Here is a 25,831-nt window from a genome sequence, read left to right on the forward strand (position 1 = left end):
AAAGAAAATAAAGAAATGCCCGCACAGGGCTATGAACGTTGTCATGCATTTTAAATGTTTAGATTAATTTAGAATAAATTAAAACTTTGAACACTATAAAAAATACAATAAATATATATGAATATATATGTGGTGCTTGTTTCACAAGATTAGCAAGAGTCATAAAAACATCAATTTTTTAGCAAACTACAGATATTTTTAGCCTTGTAAAAGAGTACATTTTAAATCACAAAATTTTGTGTAAAATGTCCAGTATTGTCAGTGAACAACTATTGATACAACCTCATTAAACGACAGTGGCAACAGACCATGCCTGAGGCCTAGGCTCTTGGAGGCTTCCCACACTGTGTCCCTTTCCCCCATCACATCCCAGACCTGAACACTGTAGACACCTGCCGTCCTATATATTTTAGAAAGACAGAGCTCCCCTTTGCCTGGTTCCTCCCAGCACCTCATTGGGCCATCACCATCCTTTGTTTGCCTGGACAGAGGTATGCACTTGTGAAGTGAACAAGCACCTGGGCCCTGCCCACCCACACCACCTTCTATCAGTTGGCTGGGCCCATGCTGACTGCCTTGCTCCACCTGGGCCCTGCCCACCCCCACCACCCTCTATCAGTTGGCTGGGCCCATGCTGACTGCCTTGCTCCACCTGCAGAACCAGCTGAGACCCTAGGCCATGGGGCAGCACTGTGCCTGGCCTCCACAGCTCCAGATATACTCCTTGTATCTGAAAAATTATTTACACTGGTGATGTGCGATGCCTTTTTAAGAGAACAGATGGCACCTCCAATTAGAATGCTTTAAAAGGAAACCCTAATGAGATTATAAAAGCCAACAAATTGACTTTTTCATACAGTACTTCCCTGGCACACAATAAATCAAATATATAATGAGGCTCAATAAAATAATAGGTTTATTTACACTTGTTTTGCCTAGCATTGTGTGCCAGCCAGCCCAGCCTCTGGGTCCTCTTACCCACTGCTGGCCCCTGCCAACCAGAGCCTGGAGCTGGACAATGCGTCCTTGAGCTGCTCTTGGCCAGACCTCTACAGGCAACTGGGACTCTGATTTGGTGACATTCCTCCACACCCTGACATCCTGACAAGCCCTGCATTCACCTCCCCACTCTGGGTAAGATGCGGAGATTGTGGTGGGACATAGGGGCTAGAAAGGTGTGCCTAACTTAGAGCCAGCTATACCGGTGCAAGAGAGAAAAGCTTGAGAGGTCTGAGTTTAATGAGCTGGACTCAGGACAGGGGTGAGCAGTGGGCAGTGAAAGTCTACAGTGTGCAGAGTGAAGGCTCTTGGACGCTCCTGTTTATACGAGGAATCAGCTCTGTTGGCTCAAGCACATCAGGTCAGGTGACGGAGAGAGAAAAGGGAGATGTCAAGTGAGAGGTAGAAGAGAGAGGTGCTATATAGCAATGAGCTTCACATCTGTCATCGCCCTACCTTCTCTCGAGGTGGCCTTCTTCGGGGGCTGGATGGATTTATAGTGTGTGTACGCTGGAGTTGGAAGCTGGGGTCCCAGACTTTTATTTCCATGAGTTTATCTGCAGAGGGAGGCTGGCCAGTGAGAGAGGGTCCATGAGAGTGGAGGGGAATGTTTTCAGGATGGAAGCTGTGAGAACCTGGATTTTGGCAATCATGGAGACTGGTCCTTAGTCTGGATATCCAGGAAGCAGAGATTGGGCCTAAGTGGCTTCTAAAGAAGTACATGAAACCATGCTTATCAGGTTCACAGGGACACACAGAGGAACCTCAGAAATCAGTACAGGGGTACCACAAAAGGAAGATTGGGACTCCAGTCAGCAGAAATGGAACCATTTCTGTTCATATCAACCCAGAGAGATCTGGGAAAAAATCAATTTACAAAAGGATGAGCTTTTTCTCAGTTCAAATCTATAAGCATTGATTGACCTCAGAACTTTGATCTAGAAGACACTTTCATTCTTCTTCTTTATCCAGCAAAGGTTATATATACTGCAAGGCCAGAATTCAGAAATTCTACCTGGAGTTCAGTCATTTTTTTCTGCCCATCAAACTGCAAATATGTATGAAATGTTTCCTCCATGTCTTTCTATACTGGGGTGGGCGGAAGGAGTTTGGTCAGAGGAGGGGAAGGAAAGGTCCTTACTCGGAGCAATCTGGGCAACATTACCCAACACAGAAGAAAGTTCCAGCATAATTAGAGGTTAACCTGGAGCACTGACTCCTGAATGCAACAAGAATACTGAAAGGGAAAAGTATCCCTGTTTTAGGCCTGCCACACTTAGGAGAGGAGTTCTTGAAAGTGCTGTGCAGGGATAAACATGCTTCTGATCTCCGCCTGAGGGCGAATTATGAGGGAGAACAGGGTGGGGAAACTCTCCCCTCCTCCAGCCCTCCGCAGGGAGCAGAGCTGCCCCACTCCAGCTTTGGCAAGATGACTGCCCCTCCCTCTACAGCAGAGAGTGGGAGAGTGGTGGGGCTGATGCACAGACCCCAGCCCCTGGAATTTCTGCCTCAGGCATCCATGCTAGACTCTGGTCCTGTCATTTGACAGAGGCGTGGATGTACCATACAGGCACCTGGCACACGAGGACCTTCACTGGGTAACCAAAAAGACGAGTGAAGGATAACCGGACACTCGGCTGTACAGTAGAAACTCACAAACATTGTAAAGCAACTGTGGCTGCTAAGTCAAGTCCAACTCTTTGGAGCCCGCCAGGCTCCTCTGACCGTGGGATTTCCCAGGCAAGAATACTGGAGTGAATTGCCATTTCCTTCTCCAGGGGAATCTTTCCATCCCAGGGATCAAACCCGCATCTCCTGCATGGCCAAGTGGGTTCTTTACCACTTAGCCAATACTCCCGGATAAAGTTTAAAAAGCAGAAATACTTAGAGGCAGACGAAGGTTTCTTGAGCCTGGCTGGGTGGGGAACAGTTTAGATACCTTACGAGAAAAAAGTTGAAACAGAGAAAAATCAGCAGCTGGCAGACAAAGTGGGAAGCAATGGTTGGGATCAATGGCTACTGCTAAATAGGAATTTTTGTTTAAAAGTGTTAATCACGTTAGAGTCTCTTTTCACTTCTCCATTGAATGTTCAGTAGAATCTACTCCATTGCCACAATAAGTTATCAGTGGTTACCTCTCGATATAGATAATATGGTTGCATTTATTTTCATATTTACTCTTTTCTGCTCAAATTCTCTCCAGTCAACATGCATTAACCTTGTAATCTGAAACTATAACAAATGTTGTTTTATAAAAATCTATGTTTAAAAAAAAAGAAAATTTTTACTACACAATTAGTAAAATCATGAGAGCTCTAAGGGGAGCCTGGTCACAGAGATACAGGAAGCCAAGTGAAAAGACAGGATATTCTCAGCTGTGAAGACCAAGTGATCTTCTCGGAGGAGGTGACTGGAGGTTACAAGCAATTGTTCCAACATCTTGGTGTACCTTGATTTTGCACTCAAAGAACTCTCCATTTGACATTTTTAACCATCTGATGGACAGAAATTGTCTTGCTCAGGTAGGAGGAAGGCCCTCTCATCTGGGAGGAGGGGACAAAGAAAGAACATAGTCTTGACCAGTACTACTGATAGAGGGGCCCTGCTTGCTCAGCAAGGAGCTGTCCATTTCAGCACCACAGTCAGTATTTCTGCTTTGTACCTTGCAATTAGAGAAAGGTGTCTTAAGTCTTCCCTGCCCCAGGCCCACCACTTGCACTATCAGACAATCAAACTCCCCAGCCCAGAGCCCCTACTATACACTTACTAGTGCATGCCACTTCTGGGGGGTCAAAATCCGCTCGGTAGTAGCCGGTCCGGCAGGTGCAGATGGGAGACGCCTCTGAAGGGGATCGGCTATTGGAAGGGCAGTGAGAGCAGACCTCAGCTTCCTGGCTGGCCTTGAACATCCCTGCAGGACAAGCTGGAAAATAAAGATGCCTTCTTAGAATTAACGGAAGAGGGGCCACAGAGGCCTTTCCCCGGAACTGGAAAATGAACCATTCTGCCCCCTTAAAGGACACTGAGATATCCCATTGCTCAAAGTGAGCATTTCAGATAGAGGAAACCCCTATTTAAAACTTCCAAGTCTTCAAACATCCTTAGTGAAATATATTTTCCAAGTACCAATGGCCTCTCTCACTTGAACAATATGAGTAATGATTCTTCCCTTTCAGATGTGTCGAGAGATTTAATTGAGAAAATGAATATAATGTGTAGCTCAGTGTCTGAGGCATAAGTGCTCTATAAATGGTTATCCCCTCCCTCTTCCACCTGGTTAACAGTCAGGGCCTTACCCTGATCCACTCAGTGAAGGAATTCCACTGGCACTCAGATGGAACGATGCCCTGGTTGACAATGGGCTGGACCTATGGTTCTTAAATGTCACATTGCAACACACATGAGGGACACTGTGAGCTGTGTTAACACTTATTATGAATGATGGTAAAGTGCTGAAATTCATGAGTGATTCTTTAAGAAGAAATTAAAGTGATTTCAAGGTTACTGACTTAACAACATCATTCTTCCTTAATTGCATTTTGAAACGCTTGGAGGTGGGGGTGGGGCAAAGAAGGATGGCTTTACAGGCAGTGCACCAGGGAATGTGTTATGCACTTGGTGTCATTTATCATGTACATGTCAGTGGGGAAGTTTGGGAACGCCTGGTACAACCCAATGCCCACTAGAGCTGTCCACATACATAAGGCACTTATTCTCTTTTCTCCATGGGTCAGCCTGTGAAAAGCCATGCCCCCAGAAGTCCGGTTCTAGGCCATTCCTCAAGCTTTTACCATGCCTCATCTCCAGAGACCTTTGACTCCAGACATCTGGTTCCTGCCTTGCTGATTCCTCAGAAAATTGGCCCTGCCTCTCTGCTTCCCTCAAGCGCTTTCTCACTGTCTCAGCTCCTGACTCTTCTGGTCCCCAGGAAACCTGCTCTGGCTTATCCTCCTTTGAGACCAAGCAAAACTAATTTCATGGTCAACTGGTTCTCTTACATACTTCACTAATTCATTCAACAGACACTTAATATGATCCTGCTAAGAACTTGATCCAGGGAATTCTGAGAACAGAACCTGCCCTCAAGGAGTTCCTGATCCAGTGTAGTCACACACCACAATACTGTCTGATCACTGCCAGGGGGCTTCCCAGGTGGCACTAACGCTAAAGAACTTGCTTGCCAATGCAGGAGACACAAAAGATGTGCATTCAATCCCTGGGTCAGGAAGATCCCCTGGAGTAGGAAATGGCAACCCACTCCAGTATTCTTGGCTGGAGAATCCCATGGATGGAGGAGCCTGGCAGGCTACAGTCCATAGCGCTGCAAAGAGTCAGATACAACTGAAGCGACTTAGCATGCACGCATGTGATCATCGCCATAGCAGAAGTTCCACTACTAAGGTTTCTGCTTATACAAAGCTCATCTTCCCAAATAAACTGTTCCCTCCTGGAAAGTGCAGAATATTTTTTAACAGTAGCAGTAGCCACCATCTGTTAACATTCTTGTTAAGTGCTTACATGCGTTCCTCTATGGGATAGCTATTATTAGCTCCATTTTGTTAATAAGGAAATTGGGACACGGAAAGGTTAAAAAAAAAGTTGCCTAGAATCACACAGCGGGAGAAGTAACAGTGATGATATACATATAAACTATTTGGAAAATATCCACATCTCTTCTACAAAGACAAGAAAGAACTGTTTCCTATGCTGGATAAGTTTTCTCACCCCTTTATTTGAAGAGAGCTAAAGGGTTTTGGCCACTCTGGAAGTGCCTGGGGCAGGAGCTCATCTTGAATGGGAGGAAATTTTTGTCATGGAATGTTCTGGAATGACGTAACTCAAGCGTGTTCCAAGGAGTCCATGTCCTTTGGGTTGTTAACACCTGCTACTCACAAAAGGGGTCTGCAGTCAGACACTTTGAATCTGTGGATTTAAAAAGGTCATCTCATGTTTTAGTAAGAATTTTCCAGAAGTTCCAAAAATGGGATATAAAATGCTGTATTTTCTCACCAAGAAACCCTACTTTGAAGCACATCTCCTGGGATTCAAGTTCCATGGAACACACTGGGGTAAACACTGTCTAGATGCTTCAGTAACCTTATCTTAAAGATTTCTGTTGTAACTCATGTAAAAACGGGCCACTCGCTACAAATCTCAGCACATTCAAAAGAAACCTCTGGGTAGAAAGCAAAAAGAAAAAAAAAACCTGAAATCTCTACTAAAGGCTTAATAAATAAAACACCAAAGGAAAACTGAACGGTACACCCAAAGCGTCCTAGAATTTGACTTGCAGATTTATCCTTTCAGGCCCACACAGTAGTCTCTCCCTCTCTTTCCTCATCTTTCCCTTTCTCCTTTCCACTTCTCTTCCTTCTCACCCGTGAGAAGCACTTGGCCTTTTCTACTGTGGATCACCCAGCATTACTGCCTCATCCAATTCTGGGGGTAGAGAACATGTAAATCCCAGGCCTGTGCTGCCCAAACACAGCAGAAGCTCTTCGCCTGGAAAGTGGGGCAGGGGAGCATGGTGACTCATGCATTCACTGGAGCCCTGCCACAAGTAATTTTCTTAATGTATCAGTCCAAGAGAAACAAGGTGTTTTCACTTTCTTTCCAGCATTTAAAAGCCTTCTTTCTTTACATTTAATACATTAACAGCATAAACAGCCATCCTAATGTCCACAAGTAACAAGGGAGTTAGAAAGTGTCTTCCTCTGAGATCTCTGCTGAAGGAAGGCAGAACCAGAATGAGGTGACTCCAGAACGAGGTGATTCCACAGAGGGGGGCAATGACAGAGAAGGAGCCAAGCTGAACTTCAAAAGAGAGAAGTTCAGAGAAGGGCTGGGGTGAAAGGCCTTGGGAGGGGGCAAGACTCCATCCCCACTTAGCAACAGTCCTGGGTCCAATTCCTGGCTCAGCTGGATACTACCTGGGTGATCACTAGCAAGTTATGCCATCCTCATCTTGTTTATCTGTATAAAGAATCCATAAAAAAGAAATTTAACACTTCTCACAAAAACTCCCACAGGTCATTAGAATTTATTAAACTCAAATATGAAAATTTACCTAGGCTGAGTAAGAGTTAAACAGTGCTAATTCTTCTTTGCCTTCATTTTTCCTGTTCCTTTTAAAAACAAGCTTTCTTTTAAGATTGAAAAGCTTAGAGTCCCAAAGTGGGCAAATCAATCCTGGGACCAAATGGAAAAATGTGTTTCTGCACAGATTACTTCTGTTTTGTATAATGGGAGAATCATTATATCTGTAACATATATGTTATCGATAATCACAAAATAGATGAATCTCATTAATATTCAGATTTCATAAGTTAATATTGTTTTAAAATCTATGTCTAGGCGTTCCCTAATTTATAAAGAAGCTGTATTCCTAGGTTCATTTATTGAACATTTAGACTAACTTGTCAGCATACTTGGGCTATATTTTCTCATAGAATTAATGCTTTAAATAATGCTTAGAGTGCTAGGCTAGTCCACAAAACCTTTTTCAACTCATCTTGTATCAGACATCACTGAAAAGAAATAGAAGTTAATAAGATTGTTACTTTACTAGAAATTTAACATAGAAAAATAAATAAGAAATTTGTGCTACCCCTTGAGGAAAAGCATGGAGCTGCTGTTAAAGTCTAATAAAAAAAATTTAGACCAAGGGAAGCAGAAGCAATGGCCTCAGCCCAGAGAAGTCATCTGAGTACATAAAGTGGCTGAGAGTAACACAGTGGAGAATGGTAGGGGCTCTGGCCGCTACACACACCTGACTGAAGGCTCAAAAAAATAATAATTAAATGATGTGATCACCTAATCAAGCACATATCCAAAATTGTCAAGCAATTTTGAAGTTGATAACACAGTTACTTGCATTAATATCATTTCAAAACTCAGGGGTTGCCTTTCTCTTGATTAAAATATGATCAGCACTATTTCTACAATCATGAACTTCTCATTCAACTAAATTTTACAGATCTAGGTGAGCAGGCCCAGAGGGTAGGGGACAGACTGCGGGAAGGGCCCTTCCTTGGGGGATGAGAGAGCAGGCAAAGGAATGCGGGCTTATTCCCACACAACACCATCAGTGTGTGTGCACAAGCTTGGGGGTGGGGGGACCGGTCAGGCAGGAAGTGCTTGACTTGCAGGATCCCCCACTATGAGATGAGGACCAGAAGAAGCATTTTCCGGTGGCAACTAACAGGTGAAATTCAAGGAGGCTACGACAAAACTCGAAGGGCAGAGGTGGAAGAACAGGAGAGGTAGAAAGGGAAATTAGGTCAGAGAGTGCCCAGGCCCATCTCCACCGGGAGCATTTCATCACTATTCCGGGAGGTGTGTGGGAAAGGAGGAGCCGCAGGGCCTTGCTGTGTATTCCCACAAGACCTCTGTCCGAGGGACACCTGTGACTTGGAGGGCTGTACGTTTCTGACACTAGCACAGCCCAGATTGCTTTGTTTCCTTAAGAAAAGGGGTGTTGACTTCCATTGACTCCATTGCAGAGGATCACGGTTCAGACAGGTAAATGCAGCTTTCAGGTGGTACCCCCGCCCCCACCACGCACACACATCTTTCCCCGCCCCTGACTCTGGCAGAGAGCAGCAGACAAGACATGAGTACCAGGTCCCTAAGCCTGTGTGTATTTTCCATCCCCCAAGCAAAGTACGCAGCATTTCTCTACCCCTGCAAGCAACAAGGGACTGGTACATGTGACCTCCAGCGGATATCCAGAAGGGCACCTTGAAACACCCACCCAACTTCTCAGAGCCTCAGGATGTAAGGAATCATCTAGAGCTTACAATGCTCTCAAGAACCCCCGCCCCTCCCCTCTCTGCACGCAGCCTCCCCGTGACACTAAATCCATCACCAACAGTACTATTACTTTATAAAGAAACAGATTAAGTGTCTCATAAACAGTGCAGTGATTGAGATAATGGAAAGCGCCTCTCGTCCCCATCTGCAGCATCAGGTTATGAAGCATTTCCAAGCAGCCAGGAAGAGGAAATTAATAGAAGCAAGAGGGAATAACCACTTTTATGCAATTTCCTCAGGAGATAGTGGACCATCTAATCTTTATTGGAGCCCTTTAACCTGTCACTCAGCACTCACCAGAGCCTCTTTAGCTCTCACAATTTTTCTTGATATCCAAGAGAGATAAAATGAAAACCTCATAACATTATTTTATAATTTTTGTACTTGGAGGGTGCACATTGCTTCTACCCCTCCCCCTCTACTGAGGCCTCACGAAACATTTTTATGCAGCAGGAATGTGGGAGAGCTTAACTATTCCCGGTGCATGGTCCAGGGGGTCACAGCTTCTCTGCAGAAAAGGAAATCTCTCCGTGCATTTTAAATGCGATGCTTCCCTCCACCGCCGCCTTCTGTCCTTGGTTTTTCTTTTTAATAATCTGATTACTTCCCCTGATCTAATTTTTTTCCCCAAATGAGTTTGCAAAGGTTCATGCCAATGAATATTCATCCCCTGTTTAAGAACCGGGTGCCTTTTTCTCAAGGCAGGTGCAGCTCAGCAGCTGGCTGGGGAGGTGTGCCTGCCTCTCGGGGTGACAGTGAGAGGGGCGAGGCTCCTGCTCCTGGTGAAGAAGAAAGAGGTTCACAGCCCTGAGCTCACTGCCTCTCAACCTCCCCTTTCCTCTCGAAACTGCTCCTGCTCTTGAGGAGCCCGCTGGGGTGGGCAGTGGCTGAGACACACCTCTGCAGCCCCAGGATGGGCGTGGTGGGCGGGACAGGGGGCGGGGACAAGCCCTTTCTGCAGGGCCTGGGCACAGCTCTGCAAGGCTCTTCTCTGAGGTCTTTTGGCCTCAGGTGAGCCCTGTTTGTACACTCATGCCTGCGACCCAATGCCTCCCTCATCTTCACTTTACAGAGGCTGACCCCAGGGGTTCTTGACTCTGGACCTCCAGGCGTGAAGCTCTGGGGAAGGAGGTGTGCTGGGGTTTCTTGTTTGTGTCATCAGCAGTCTGTTCGTTTCCCAGACATGGGTCTCCCTGAACAATCTCAGGACAGCCCAGCGGGATCCAGGCCTTGTGAAACCCCCACATTCCCTCATAGTGAGGGCAACACATTGCCCAGAGAATTGGTTTCTGGGCATCCACCCGTCGGATCATCCAAATACTGCACTAGATGGCAAGATCTCTAAAGCTTGATGCCAGGTGTTTCCCTCTTTGCATTTTCCTCTCCCTGGTACTGAGCACAGGCCTTCCACGTAGACACATGCATTGGCTTTGTGGTGGCACAAAGGTGGTGGCACATGCACAGGCCTTGAAGGATAGGCAAAAGTTGATGCAGAAATGCAAAGGGAAAAGGCAAAGGGAAAAGAGTACCCCACGCCTCGGAGAAAACAGGGACAGCACTTGCCTGGGGAGCTTGGAGGGAGAGGGAACCTGGCAGTAGGGGCTGCCCGGCACACACAGCATTCATGGGGCCACAACGGGAAGTGGGCTGGGGCATGCAGGTGTGTCGACCTGCATACATAGGGCCAAATGGGTCACCAGCCCCTGCCTTCACGGGCCCAGTGCCAGCAGTAATAGCCTGTGCAGAGGGAACACTTAGCTGTGTCATACACTCGTATCACTCTTAGTGACACTTGCTGAAATTGATGAATGCTGCAGGCACCATGACATAGGCGAGACTGTAACTTCCAGTGCTATTAAGCGGCTCAGGCAGTAGCAGCAGCAAGCCTAGAACACGTCAATCAGCAGGGAAGTTGTTAAAGATGTGGGGTCAGGGTCAGGGGCGCTTAGCCTTGGTGAAATGGGGACATCACTGGTCAGAACTGAAGGATGACAAACAGGAGCGCAGTGTCCCAAGGAGGAGGGGCAGAAATCAGATCCTTGTCATCGATGGTGCCTTATTCCTAGGGAACAGCAGGGCACAGCACAGCCAAGACCAGGTTTGGGGAGGGACTGGACTGGGGATCAGAGCCTCTCAGCAGGGAATTCAGGGCTGCAAACACTGGCCCAAGTCAGTGTTTGGGTAGTGGGAGAGTGTAAAGCAAACCCAGGGGTTTTCTATGACCTAGGCCAGCGATTCTCAACCTGTGGTCTCTAGACCAGCGCCATCAGCAGCAGCACCTGGGAACTTGCAGAACTTCAGAATCCAAGACCCCACTCCAAATCTACTGAACCAGAAATGCTGGGGTGGGGCCCAGTGATCTGAGTGTTCGAAAGCCCTCCAGGAGATTCTGACACAGCTCCAGTTTGAGAACTGCTGCTCTAGGATCTCCAAGTAGAGGAGAAACATCCTGGCCTTGGGGTCTGTGAAAACTGCCACTCCCTGGTTATGCGATCTTTTGCAAGGTACTTAACCCTCAACCTCAGCCCCTAACCCTGTATACAGGGACATTAGAGTAACTTCCTTCTTACAGTTCTGTGATGATCAGTATAATATATGCAAACATACTGGAATGTAGCATCTCCTCAATAAATAGCAGCTAGGTGTTTTCTACAAGGAGCCAGACTGAATGTTTTCAACTATCATTCATTTTAGAGTATTTAAATTGGCCACTTAATATAAACTTGGAGCCATGGTAGGCACTGAGATCTACCAGTGGATGAAACACACAAAGAGCCCTCCACTATGAAGCTGACTTCCTAGTGGAGGAAGATAGACTCTAAACTGGAAATTCCAACAGAGGGAATCAGTGTAGGAGGCCAGATCAGGTACTAACTGAGGCTGGGAGGGTCTCAGACATCTGACACCTAAGTAAAGATATAAAGAATTAATAGAAGCTGAATAGGTTGCAGAGGTAAAGTGGGTTAGTGAGGGGAGACAGAATACCCTTCATGTGGAGAAAGCAGCATGTGCAAAGGCCCTGGAGAAAAAAATATGACTCAGTCCATAAACTGTGAGCAATGTTTCTATGATCCATTGTTGTATATGGAGTGGGCAGGGGTCAGTTGATGAGGAGGCTGAGTCTCATGTCAGCCCCTAGATTTGATCCTTAGGTCATGGGCCACTGTTGAGTTTAACACTGGGGGAAAAACACAATCAGATTTTTTGTGTCTGAAAGTTCACACTGGCTGCTGGGAAGAGAATGGGTCAGAGGAGTGGGGGACAGTTAAAGAGAAACACAAAAGCCCAGAAAGAGTGATAATCACTGGGGTAGTGGGAACAGGGTCAAAAGTCATTAGAAGAGGAGGAGCTGGTAATTAACTGGGCCTCCCTTATTTACCAACGGTATGCACAGAGGCCCCACTGGATGTCAGGCACTGGGCTAAGTGACCTGGTGATGGCTTGTACCCATACTTTTCCTACCAATGCCAGAAAGCCTGCCCTCCACACTTCATCTACTTGGACCAGGCATTTTCCTCTTCCCGGAGTTCTCTTTTAAAAACCCTATACCCTGGCATTGAGTTCACTTTCCCTATGACTTTGAGGGGGTTGAGAGTGACATTAGGAAAGGGAAGAATGGGGAAGGTGGGGTGGGAGCTCCTCCTGGAGCTGGCTGGGTCTGCTCCCCACCACCAGCCAGCAAACAGGGCCCTTCACCCTGTGAAGGAGGAGCCTTCACCCAGGAATCTTTCAGGACCTTGGACAGGGTTGGGGAGGGGCCTCTAGCTGGAGACCCAGCACCCAGCTACTCGATGTCACTGGACCCTGAACGTTGCAATGCTACCCGAGTGCCTTCCCAACAGGCCACCTGGACAGCCAGTAGCTGCTGGGGGCCCCATGGAACTGCTTCTTAAGCTTTAGCCTGACAGCGCCCTTCCCCTTTTATAAGCTTGATTCATTTGAGGGGTACTTCCTGTGTGCCCTGAGTTAGACATAAGAGAGTCACTTTCTTTACACTGGGAGAGGAGAGGGCTGTTGTTGAGGAGTGAGGGCAGACATGCAGGGAATCAGATGTAGAAGGGGGCCTGGAGGAGCCCTTGATCCATAGGCAGCAGATGGCCAGTGAAGACGGAATTCTTCAGATGTGGGGCTCCAGGGGCAAAGCAAGGCCTCCTGGAGAAAAGCTAATGTCACAGCCAGGTGGTGAAGGAGGTGGGTGAGCACATGCTAGGGGTGGAGCAGGGGAAGGAGGGATCTGTCCTTGAGCAGAGAGCAGAAGCATGCTGCCAGCAGCAGGACAGATTCATTGAAGGGAATACGGCCTCCCCACTTCCCTCCCCATCACCCGAGATGCTCCTCAGGGTCCCCGGGACTCGACAAAGCAGAAATGAGGGTCAGATCACTTCAGATCTTCCAATGGGCCTCTCCTGATCAGACACTCTGGGCAACAGGGCTGCCAGGCCTAGGCTCCCACTGCTGTGTCAGGGGAGGGGGTGGGCAGGGAATCCCCAGATGCCCCATCTCTAGGCCCTGTCCCCACCCACGTCAGAGCCTGCCTGCCAACGCTCTGAAAGCACTGTCAATCTGGTTTCTCTGGGCAGCAGGCAACGGGGACATATGCTTGCAGTCAGGTGGCTTCCCACATTTTCCAACTGAAGTGTTTATTTTACCCTTTGAGAAAAGCCTTATTTTTAAGTATTCCCTAACACAGACCTTGATGGATTCCCTTAAAAAAATAATTTATGACCAAGTTTTAAGATAAACGAAGGTGACTTCTTACTGCATTTCTCAAGGCTGGACAATGACGAGAAGCCACCCTCGCTCTTTCTGTGGCTGGGGCAGGGCTGGCCACCTGCACGCACACAGACAGCCAGACCTGGTGAGTCATCACACCCAGAAAAAAACATCGCTGTCCCCTGTTCTCTCTGTTTCTCCCAGTGACAATGTAGGAAAAGAAAAATGAAAAAACCACATTTAGATGCATCACACAAATTGCATTTCCTCTCCAAAACCTGACAAGGCAAATAGCACTCGTCTCTTAGGGAAGGTTATTGTTTCTCCTTTTATAAGCTTCCTCGTTCCAGGGTTTTGGTGAGTCCGCAAATCACATGCAGTCAGGGTGGAGAAGGACCTTAGAAACACCCTAGAAGAAGGTCAGCCAGTATAGCTATGATCACCACCTCCCATGTTGTCCATGGCAGACATCACTAATCAATCATGGCACTCATTCCCACTCAACCCAGATCAGAGCTCAGAATCTTTAACACAATGCCTGCCCCACCCCACCACCCCCCCGGGCAGTTGCTACCGATGGATCAGAGTTGGCCCATCCCAGATCTATGATGGAGAAACTAAGGCCAGGAGAAGGCAAGGGACAACTTGGTCAGAGATGCACCAGAACAAGCCTCAGGGAACCAGAACAAGCCTCAGAGTCTGCTCCACCAACCTCATCGGGATGAGCCCGCTGCAGCCCTGGGGGATCTTACCCCACCCCTGCCTCTGCCTGCCTCGACTCCTTTTCTTTTTCGTCTTTGAGGTCAGCCCCACTGCACAGCCTCCTCTCCAGCTGGGATGCCAGGGAACCTAATTATTCTCTCTGTGTGCATCCGAGGAAGAGTTGCATTATGTTTAAGTAAGTGTAGCTAAGAGGTGCCGCATCTCACGAGAAGGTCAAGTGCTGCATATGTATAATATAAGATTAAGATTTTCCCCTTCTGCAGTGTACTTGATAAAATAATTTTGCTGTGACCTTTACAGAAATGCAGGAGTAGAAATGGGCACAGTGGAACTTCCAGCTTCTCCCCTGGTCACAAAGTCATAAACACCATCAATCTATAACACTATTACACACCATTCAGGTGGGACGAGTGAGCAAAAGAAATGATTTTTATTTTTATTTTTTGGTAATGACAGGACAAAAGCATTGGAAGCTGAAATTCTTAAGATGGATTACCAGAGCCGTGTTGACAGATAAAGGACAAGAGTCCTTTCCTCACGCTGCCCTGGCCTAGCCTGGTGGCACAAAGAGTGTGGCAGGGGTCTCCTGCAGAGTGTCAGAGGAAAGGGGCCTGTCCAAGGTCACAGAGGAATCAGTAGGGTCTGACCGGCTCTCCCCTGCCCTTGTCAAGAGGGTGTGGGGGACTGGTCTCAGCTCCTAAACTGCGGTGACAGTGGGTATACCACTCTGCAAGACAGGGAGTCAACTCTAACAAAAAGAGAAAGAGCTGTGAGTAATAATCAATATTGAAATAATAAGGTTATATGCATCCCAAAAGATTCTCCAAGTAGGATTGAACATGACATTTATCCAAAAGGCTGAAGGCAGACAAAGTTGGCAGAATATTTTGGTCTGACCCATGACTTTCGCTCGAGAACCTCACCAAATATGAACAGGGAAACAGGGCTTGCAGATTCTAGAATAGGGAGGACACCCTCCTTCTGTGCAGCTGAGCAGAGTCATCAGAGGCGCTGGACCCCTGGAGGCTGTGTGAATGGCCCAGCAGCTGCTGTAACTCAGAGCAGCTGGAAAAGGGCTCCTGCTGAGGGAAGGGCAGAAAAGGGGTGAAGAGCTATATTCTCTATGGTGACCATTTATTCCCAGGTGCTGAGAAGTCATTTCCAGCATGCTCTGCGTCCTCCCTATCTGCAGTTCCCGGATGTAATGATATAGTAGCATCACCAGCTACCTTCAGGTCTGTCAATTAAACATGATTGAGGGGGAAGCTTGCAGTAAAGATCAGAGGTGAGAGGGTGGCACTTAGAACTTAGCTCTCAGTGCCCACCTAGGAGAGACCAAAAGAGCCATCCTTCTGAAGGCACCAGATGAGGGAGGGCTTGGGAAGGAGCAACAGGTGCAGATGCCCAAGGAGGACCATGATGTAGGAGTGGGGAGAGCTGGCATGTTTCCAAATGAAACAAGTCCCGGGCTGACGGGTTCATAGGAGTCTAGAGGGACAGGAGACCACTACCTGAACCCTCCGCTGGGATCAGTGGAGACTAGCTGGATAGAAGATCACTACCTGAATCCTCCACTGCAGAGGATGGGGCCTGCTCTTCCTTGCCTACCCTCTCCCTGCAGCAGAGGCCTCATATTAAATGAGAGACCAGCCTTTCTTGCAGAGCACAGTCAGGGGGTGATGCTGAGTGCTCTCCTCCCACCCTGTGCAACCTTCTAAGGCAAAGGTTGTGAGTGTCAAACTGATCTCCATTGGCTAAAACTGGTTACAAAGTTGTATTAATAGTAATAAAAATAACATAATTAATAATAACAATCAGTGCTTAAATAGCACATTTATCAAGCACCAGGTACTCAGGTGCTCAGCATGACTTCATTTCATACTCATAACAGTCCTAAGAGACATAAGCTACAATTATTCCCATTTTGCACATCAGGAAACTGAGGCTCAACACAGTCAGCGGCTTGTCCAACGCCGCAAGTCAGTGATGGAGGCAGGCACTGAACACAGGCTACCTGACTCTAGAGACTTCAGAGCTCATTGGTTGGAATGTTTTAAAATCAGGTAAATTTCCTTGCAACCAATAAAAACCAGCGTGTATCACATTAAATATAAATTATGGCAATGTGACTTCCTGGGGAAGGGGTGTCAGCTTCTAAGTTACAAACGCTACTACTCCAAAGTCATAAGAAACAAGTTCTATCTTTTTTTTTTTTTTTTTGAGGCTTGTTTTCTTCATCTGTAAAAATGGAATTAATTGGCCCTATCTCATAGAGTTGTTTTGATCATTAAATGAGATAATGAATATAAATATTTGGTGCAGTACCTAGCATATGAGAACTACTCAGTTAAAAGTAGCTGCTTCAATTCTATTCTCTCAAATCATCCTACCCTCACCTTCTCCCACAGAGTCCAAAAGACTAGAAAAATAAAATAAAATAAAAGTAGCTGTTAATATTATTGTTATAAAATTATTATTGTTCACTATAAGTAGTGTGGGCTTCCCAGATGGGTCAGTGATGACGTCAGAGATGCATGGGTTCAATTCCTGGCTTGGGAAGATCCCCTGGAGGAGGAAATGGGCACCCATTCCAGTACTCGTGCCTGGAAAATCCCACGGAGAGAGGAGCCTGGCAGGTTACAGTCCACGGGGACACGACTGAGCACCTAGCACCGTAAGTGGTGTGCCGATGTTACACTTTTAAAAATCCAACATTTGTCCCACTCTATGGAACATTCCCATCAAGGTTTAATAATCCATAGGCCTTGGCTTGAATTGCTAAGATTTAGGAATATAAACCGAAGCAGATGTAACTTCTGGGCAGTGACTGTCAAGGGATAAAGTTAGTTGGAAAGTAGATATTATGGCTGAACTCAGGCAGCCATCTTGGGCCATGAGGATTTCAGAGCAACAAGTTTAAATATATCTGGGTCTCTAGTACCAGGTTACAGAGTACCCTACCAGCCTGGATATATTTTACATGACAGAAAATAAATCTCTATATTTTAAAAAAATTATCTTACATATTTTTCTTTCTCATCGGTCACTGGAATCCTAACACATCATTTCCTTTCAATTAAATTTTATAAGGAGGATGGTATCATTTCCATTTCACCGGTAATGACATTCGGGATCAGAGAGGTAGAACAACTTGCCTGATATTTCACAGCTAGTCTGTGGAAGAGGCAGAATTCAAAACCAGATCTGCTTGGCTTCAAAGCTGATACCCTTCCCAGATATTGGGTTGGCCGAAAAGTTTATTTGGGTTTTTCAATAAGACTTGAGAATGACATGTTCAAATGCACTTAAGTTCTGATGAGAGGCTTGGGAGATGGATAAGGTGTATTGCTTGTCTGCTCAATGCAGGCATCTTGCCCTACTCTCCCTGCTTCCAAAGGGAGGAGGGAAAACCATCTATGGTCCATGTCATATGCTGGCTCTGATCCCTCTGAGTCCCTGCCTGCCTTCATTCCTGACCAGATGTAAAAGTGTGATGTATGGATGTAGTTTCTGGGCATTCTGCAGAGGCCTGCTCTGAAAGGCAAATTCATCCTTCCTGTGGCTTCTGCTAGGCGGAAGGAAGTGAAGGCAGTGTCAACGGTAAGTCTGGCTGATTTTCCAGAAGACAGGAGATGAGCAGCCCAGCAGCAGGTAGCGGGTGGTAAGCATTCACTAGTACTACCTACTCCCACCTCTAGTAGGCGCCACCTTCCTAAAACATAAGATGTTTGCTATGAACATGACATATGGGTACCTAGAATTATTATTGTTTATTATACCCCAGTCCAAATATGGCAAAGGAGGCCACCACATTTATGCCCGCTTCCTGAATAACTTCAGGATGGGACAGTGGTACAGAAGTAGACAGCCTGTGGTCCACCAGCATCGGGGGCATAGAGCAGTGAGTGCCTAGGAAATGGCATGCATTGAAATCTGGATTTCACCATCATCGGGCTAATAATCATTATAATCCTATGAAACTTCATTACTGAATTCCCCCTTTACCATTTCTACATGTAACACTCATTTGTTAATAACCAAGATAAAGGTCCATAAAACAATATTGCTCCCATGTAACATGTCTTTCTCCTTGCTCTCAGTAAGACTCCAGAATTTCATCAGAGGAATGCAAGTGCCTTCCTAAGATGTGTCAATTATTTCAAGATGACAGGTATTCGATTCCCAAATTCATCAGTAGGGGCTGAGAATGTATTGGTTCATCAAGCAGAGCACATTTCTGGAAGCACTCTCACCATTTGGGAATCAAATAATAATTGCAATACCAACACCTTGACTTTCTAATGCATTTTTTCAAGCTAAAGGATTTCGACACATTCCCCCACCAAACCCATTCTTAGATTCATCTTCTTTGTAGGTTTCTGAAATAGTGAAGGCACTAGTTTTATTTCTTCCATTTTGCAGAGGAAGAAATTCAGATTCGCAACTCAGAAACTGAGTGATTTACATAAACAAAGCATATTGGAGGCAAAGGAGAGATAGCAGATCTTTCACTCTGGGGCTCCAATCACTTGACTACACAGCTTCAGAAACATCACTTCTTGGATTCAGGCCCTGAGCTGGATGCTGGATATACAGCACAGAGTAAGTCAGAGCCCCCATTCTTAAGGAACATAAGCGTAATGAAAGATGCTGATAGTAATGACAAATTAACATGACTAATGGGAAAATAGAGGCATGTATAGAAATGGGGAGAAAAGAGACAGTCCCCTCTCATATTAGTTGGAAGAGAGGACAGGTCTTTTGGAGATGACAGTTCTTAAGCATGAATAGGAGTTTACTAGGTAGATAAAATGAAAGAAGGCATTCAGACAAAGAAAATGGCATGTGTAAAGGCATGGTGTTTGGGAAAGAGTCAAGGATGTTTAGTCCCTTGTTGGTGCCCTTTGAGAAGACTTCCTCTTCAACGGAAGAGATATCAGCTGTTCCAAATGGGCTGAAATTAGTCTTGGAGCAGGTCAGAATGCTGTACTGAGTCTTGAAATAAGTAGGAATCATGGATGTTTCAGAACACTCATCTCCATCCCCCATTGCTGACACTCTCCTGATGAGTGTCTGCCTCACTCTCTCATACAGTCCTCTTGCCCGCCTCCTTCTGACCTCCCAGAGCTAATCAAAGAATCTTTTGGACTTGGCTGGTTCTGGATAGTTGGGTATGGGTATTGCAGCTCTTGATGGGGCTGCCCAGACTTCTGAACCCTGAGATAAGCACCTTTCTGATGTCCTGAACACACCTGAATGCATTCTCTGGGATACATTCATCTTTTGCCCAGAGCAGAACGACACGAGTGCAAAAGGGCCCATCTGGAGAAAGAGAGAGAGAAAGTGCCACGGACGGAATGTTTGTCCACCACCCTCCCCAACAAGGGTTTTCCTGGTGGCTCAGATGGTAAAGAATATGCTTGCAATGGAGGAGACCCAGGTTCCATCCCTGCATCTGGAAGATTCCCTGGCGAAGGGAATGGCTACCCACTCCAGTATTCTTGCCTGGAGAATCCCATGGACAGAGGAGCCTGACGGTCTTCAGTCAATGGGGTCACAAAGAGTCAAACATGACTGAATGACTCTGTCTGTCTCCCCACAAATCTATACACTGAAGGCCCAACCCCCAGTGTGATAGGTATTGGGAAGCCGTGCCTTTGGGAAGTAATGGGGGTTAGACTAGGTCATGAGAGTGGGGCCTCCATGATGTCTCTCTCTCCACCCTCCTTCCAGGGAACAAAGAAAGAGCACGTGAGGACTTAATCGGAAAACAACGCACTGTCCAGGAAACGGAACTTCCCCAGAGACCGAATCTTCTAGTACCTTGATCTTTGACTTCCCAGCCTCCAGACTTGTGAGAAATACATATGTGTTATTCAGACCCCTCTGTCTGTGGAATTTTGTTAGAGCAGTGCCGGCTCAGATGGTAGGATGAGTTTCCCTTTTCGCCAAGGCCCTGGTCTTCCCTCCAGGCGCAGACTGATTCCTGTCTCCTGCGGAGGCCTCCTCTCTGCTCCAAATCAGGCTATACTTCCGTCCTACCCAGGCAAGGCCCAGTGTGGATTTATGATTTAATTTGTGTGTATGGCACTAAGAAATGATTTCTGGGCTGGTCACTTAAGAAATGATTAAAGACCATCATTTCAAAGCCGCAGCACTCCCTGGGGGAAGGGAAGCGGCGCGTGAGTCAGAAGGAGGTGTCAGCAGAGCACGGGTTAGATGGACGCATGACAGGGGAGGCCAGTCACCTGGGGGAGAGGAGGCAGGAGGGCAGGGCCTGGATGCCTCGTTTCTGCGGCTGGGAGGGGTGGGCATGCCGGAGCCCTGGCCACGCCCCAAGACGGGGTGAGCAGGGTCTCCCATCACACATTCATGATGCTATCTTTGTCCAGATCAGCAGGTACCATCTGAGGCAAGTGCAGGCAAAGCCCAGCCCAGGCTCCCTTCCTTGGCATCTTTACAACCTCAGAGCAGTAAACCTGGGCCTGAAGGGGGCGGAGTGTGAAGGCAGAAAACAACTCATAAAGGCCTCCACCCTCCAGAAGCTCTCTGCGCACTGACATAGACCGGAAACCTGCATGCGGCAGCTCTAAATCACCTCGCCTTCTCTTCCCCGCGGACAGCCAAATGTCACACTGTGCCAATTTATGAGGTGTGGCTGTAAAGTTCTGAGACCAGCTAATAAGCTTGGGAAGACGCACTCGGCTCCCCTCGAGGAATTCCTCAAAGTCAGGGCTGTTCTCAGCACCTCCTGTGTTAATCAACCCACTCAGGCACAGGAAAACACAGCTGAGTCCTGGATCCGCCTACTCCGGGCTGCACATTCAACACGCCGCCCAGGTGTCACCAGAGGTGGCCATGGGCCAGCAAAATTCACCCTAAGAGTTGACCCCAAACACCAGGGTTCCAGAACCAGTTCCTAAATCCTTGCTGCCTGTGAGGTCATGGGTGAGACCCACTGTCGCCTCTTTGGGCCACAGTGGGCTCATCTGTGAAATGGGATGGGTGGGGAGTAAGACCAGCTCTGCACCTTCACTGTTGACTGGGGTGGTGAACACATAAGACTTGATTTTCACATGAATTACACCTCCCACAGGTGCTAACCTGAGCCTCTGAAACATTCGTCATGGTAAATGACACTCTGATTTTTGTAAACTCCTTTTATTCTGAATAGCAAAATATTAGCTGCAGGAGCACATTCTAGTTTGTTTTACAACTTCTGCCAGCAGAGTGACAGAGTGGTTCCTGGGAAGAAAGGGGCTGAGCCCCAAGCCAGCTCTGCTGCTGAGGAGTGTGAGCCCCTCTCTGGACCACACTCACCCTTTTGGTGAAAGGAATGGTTAAAATGGAGTCAGTGACCCACCTATTCCTCTAACACATACTTGCCCTTACAGTCATCCACCTATCTTCCCCCTACTTGGCACGCTCCTTTATTAAGCAGGGGCCCAACAATACACACAGGCAAGCAAGAAGCAGTCCCAACTACCAGGCCCTCACACCCTGGCCTGAAGGACTGATCCCACGTGGGTGCAGCCAGTCCAACCACCACCACTATTCTTTCCAGCTGTACCCGTGGGTCAGCTGGGGCTACCCAGAAATTAAAGGCCGTGTTCACCCAGCAGGTCTAAGGCAAGGTGGAGACTCGGTGCATTCAGGCCTCCTAGAGAGATTTTCCCATTAGTCTGTACGGCTTCTTCATCAATAATGATATCAACCATAATGAAGACAAATATTTTGCAATGAACTGTCGCTTTTTCACATGGGAAACAGCTATTCAAATTAAAGGCACTTTGGTCTCTCTCTCTCTTCCCCTTTACTACATTTCATTTTCTTGGCATATTTCTGAGCTTAAAGAAAAAAAAAAAAAAGGAAAGAAAAATCTATCCTGAAAAGGGAGAGAGAGGATCATGGATTATCCAGCAAAGAGTTTACTCACTGCCTAAATTCACTATTTCACAGTTCTGCTGCCACAAACATGTGCCTGTGTGGGTACTCACTGAACTGCCATCATAACCTGCTCCTTAGAGGTGGGGGGGCCGGGATGGGACTGGGGACCATGGGGACCTGGACTGCAAGGGGTGTTCTGGGCTTCCAAAGAAGCTAGGGATGGGGCCAGGTGATACATGTGATGGATACACTTGGCCTTTATTATCATTATTATTGTGCAGGCATTAATTAACTTGACCCATGTAGCACTAACTTGTCTACTACACACAATTAAAAGCTTCAGTTATAGAGATGGGAGAACAGCAGGAGGGACCCTCACCACCTCCCCTTCCCGTTCCCCAAGCTTTAGAGAAGATGCCCCTTGTGGTGCAGATGAAGCAACCCACCCTCCACTCACTTTCAGCCCATTTCATGCCATTGCTGCTGGGATCGGGGCCTTGCTCAGACGGTCCCACACTCTCTCTGTGTTTTCAGCCTCTGTCTCCAGGACGCAGCCTATGAACTGTCCACCAGCAGATGTCCCACCACCTGTAACTTCTCTAACCTCCTTCCCCTCCCTGCATCCACTTGTCACCACATCCTGTCATCTCTGCATTCCGAGCTATCGTCAAATTCCCCAATTTCTGTCCCTACTGTGGTTCAGGCCCTTGTCTTGTCACCAGCTCCTTTATCTCCCTGACTGTGGCTCACCTCCCCCACACACCTGCCAGAGAAATCTGCCAGTAAGCCTCCAAGGGCACCTCTGACTTGGCAATGACGTCCTGTGCCTAGTTTTGGCTGATTGCAAGCCCCTGAGGCTCAATGGCCCTGCTCACCCTTCTAGTCTCTTTGTCAGCCTCTCCCTGCCCTAAATACCCACGCCCGCCCAGCTGCTGAGGCGCTCAGGGCCCTCCTCCTGGAAGTACTGGGTCCTCTGCACCTGTTCTTGACTTCTGTGTGCCCAAACCAGGGGGGTCTGTTTACCTGCATGTCCCCCACCTCCACCAAGCTGCTCCCAGTAGCTGATGCATCCTGCCAGCACCTAGATAGCACTCACATACTCATGTTGACTGAGTGAGAAAGTGGGTACAAGCAAGACAAACTTTGATAAGCCCAGACCTCTTCTTAGCTTTTCCCACCTCCCAAGACGTCACTAACACGAACCCTACTCTCTGCAGGCTCTTTTCACTCATCTCTGTACCTGAAATGTGACCACTGTCTCCGGTTTAGCTTACATGCCACCTACCCATCTGAGTGCCCCTCATTTCCTGGTTGGCATGAATATCTCCTCCCAGAACTGCCCCCACTGCCCCACCCTGGCCCCACTTAGCCCTGTCTGTGCATTTGTGTCCTGTCTGCGTTACACTGTAGGATATGGAGCCAGGGGCCCAGGGAGGGAGCCTGGCCCCACCTCCTACCCGCTGTGTGACCACACCAGCCACTAACCTCTCTAAGCCTCAGGCTCCCCACCTGCAAATTAGGAATAAAAGTAGTTCCTATCTGCTCGATATGAAAGTGTTAGTGGCTCAGTTGTGTCCGATTCTTTGCGACCGCATGGACTGTAGCCTGCCAGGCTCCTCTGTCCTTGGAATGTTCCAGGCAAGAATACCGGAGAGGGTTGCTATTCCCTTCTCCAGGGGATCTTTCTGACCCAGGGATTGAACTCACATCTCTTATGTCTCCTGCACTGCAGGCAGATTCTTTACTGCCTAAGTCATCAGCGCTTAATAATAGTATATAATGGTAGTGCCTAGAGTAAAAGTGATAATCTATGTAAAATGATTTGTAAATGAAGCAGTCACTGCCATCCTCCTCCTCTTCCTCCTCACCACCACCACCACCACCTGTCGGTCTCCCTCACTCGTCAGTATACTTCTGAGGGCACAGCCTGCGTCCAGGTCCCGTGTGTGCTTCTGTGCCAAGATGCTGCCCAGCCCAGGTGATGGCTTCAGGCATTTGTTGAACTGAACTCACTATGAGACTGCGCTCTTACTCCATTGGCTCTCGGGCTCCCACATCTGTCCATGGTGGTCCGGCCGTCCTCCCACGAAACCCCTGGCTTTCTCCCAAGCTCTTCTCTTGGCCCTGAACCAGTTTTAGGGGTCCTCTGAGTGACCTAGGATGCCCTGTAGCTCTGAGTTTACCCCACCTACCCATGCTGGGGAGAGCCGGCATTTAGCGCCCCTGAGACTGGGCCGCCCGCTCAGATCTCCCTACTCCTGCTGCTGCTCCACCTGCCTCGGAGGGAGGCGCTCAGGCCTAACCTCCCCTTCCCCTTCCTCCCCCAGAAGTTGTGCAGCTCTGGACTCTGCCCACAGCAAATCCTCTGTGCCCTCTGTACCCTCCTGCCTCCCTGATGTTGGCCCCACCTCTGCACATGTGACCCCTGCCTTTCGGATCTTAAAGGGATCATATCCCACCTCATCAGATTGTCTGTTAGACAATCAGCCCCCCACACATCTCCAACCTTTTCAGATCCCCTTAGGCTCCCAGGGGCTGGAAGCAGGCGAACTACATTTCCCAGCATGCTGTCCTATGGGGGTTGGATTAAGCCCACCAGTGAGTGACCTTCCAGCAGAGGGGTGGAGGCAGAGGTGGGGAACAGCCCATGGGTTTGGTAGGAGTGAAGTTTCACCTGACCTCCACCTGTTGTCCCTGCGCTTGCTTCTGTGCTAAAGGCAACAGTGACTGTTGCCAATGCCATCTTCTGGCTACTGACTCCCTGAATGTTAGGGGCCAACCTGAAAGTGCTCATGGGTCTGCCTGACCTCTGTCTCCTGTCTCTTTCAAGAGTTTTGTAGGCATCTGTGTGCACGTGTACATGTTCAGCTGTGTCCGACTCTTTGCGACCCCATGGACAGTAGCCCACTAGGCTCCTCTGTCCATGGAACTTTCCAGGCAAGAATACAAGAGATTAGGTTGCCATTTCCTCTCCCAGGGGTCTTCCTGACTCAGGAATTGAACCCATGTCTCCTGTATCTCCTGCATTGGTAGGCGGGCTCTTTACCCCTTGAGCCATTGGAGAAGACTTCCCCTATGTCAAACTGATTCTACTTGAAATACCTGGAATATTTCTATATCAACTCTCTTTATCCTCCCCATTCACAGCTTTTAATAAAATATTTAATAGGTTGAAATAATTCTTCCCAAAGCCCCCCTTTTATGCCATACACTCTGAGAAGGTGTGAGGAGTATATTCAAAGGTACCAGGAACACGAAATTCCTCAAAGACTTTATGTGCTTTGCTGATGATGGAGGGGGTGGGGTGAAACTCTGGGCATCCCTCCTCCTACCTCTCCTCCCCTCTTATCCACATGATTCTCCCCCTCACTACACTGGAGAGAGAGAGGATGGAGATTTTGCAGTGGAAGATATCTGACTGAAACAGAAAAGGTTAGATGTAAAGGCAACAATCAACACTGAATACAGTGTGCTATACAGAAATCATGTAATTATGCCAGTTAATCCTCAAAACAGCACCACAGCCATGCACAATAACAACAGGAAATGGCCAGTGTGGGCAAGGACTTGCTCTGGGTGAGTGATGCACTCAGGCTCAGCTACCTTGTCATGTTCAATTCTCCACCTGGCCCACAAAGGAGGTGCTGTCATGACATCTTTTAACAGATGTGGAAACACCAAGATACAAGAGATTAAA

At 47.6% G+C, this 25,831-nt stretch overlaps 1 protein-coding gene across 1 annotated transcript in view; it reads right to left on the bottom strand.

Moving 5' to 3' along the window:
* EPHB1 (EPH receptor B1) overlaps positions 1-25,831 on the bottom strand; it is a 318,420-nt gene that overhangs the window by 155,749 nt on the left and 136,840 nt on the right. Inside the window, exon 3 of the mRNA XM_065942387.1 lies at positions 3,767-3,922. Within this exon, the coding sequence (XP_065798459.1) occupies positions 3,767-3,922 (156 nt within the window). The remainder of the gene's footprint in view (positions 1-3,766; positions 3,923-25,831) is intronic.

The sequence above is a fragment of the Muntiacus reevesi genome, chromosome 8 (assembly GCF_963930625.1).
Source record: "Muntiacus reevesi chromosome 8, mMunRee1.1, whole genome shotgun sequence".
Taxonomy (NCBI): domain Eukaryota; kingdom Metazoa; phylum Chordata; class Mammalia; order Artiodactyla; family Cervidae; genus Muntiacus; species Muntiacus reevesi.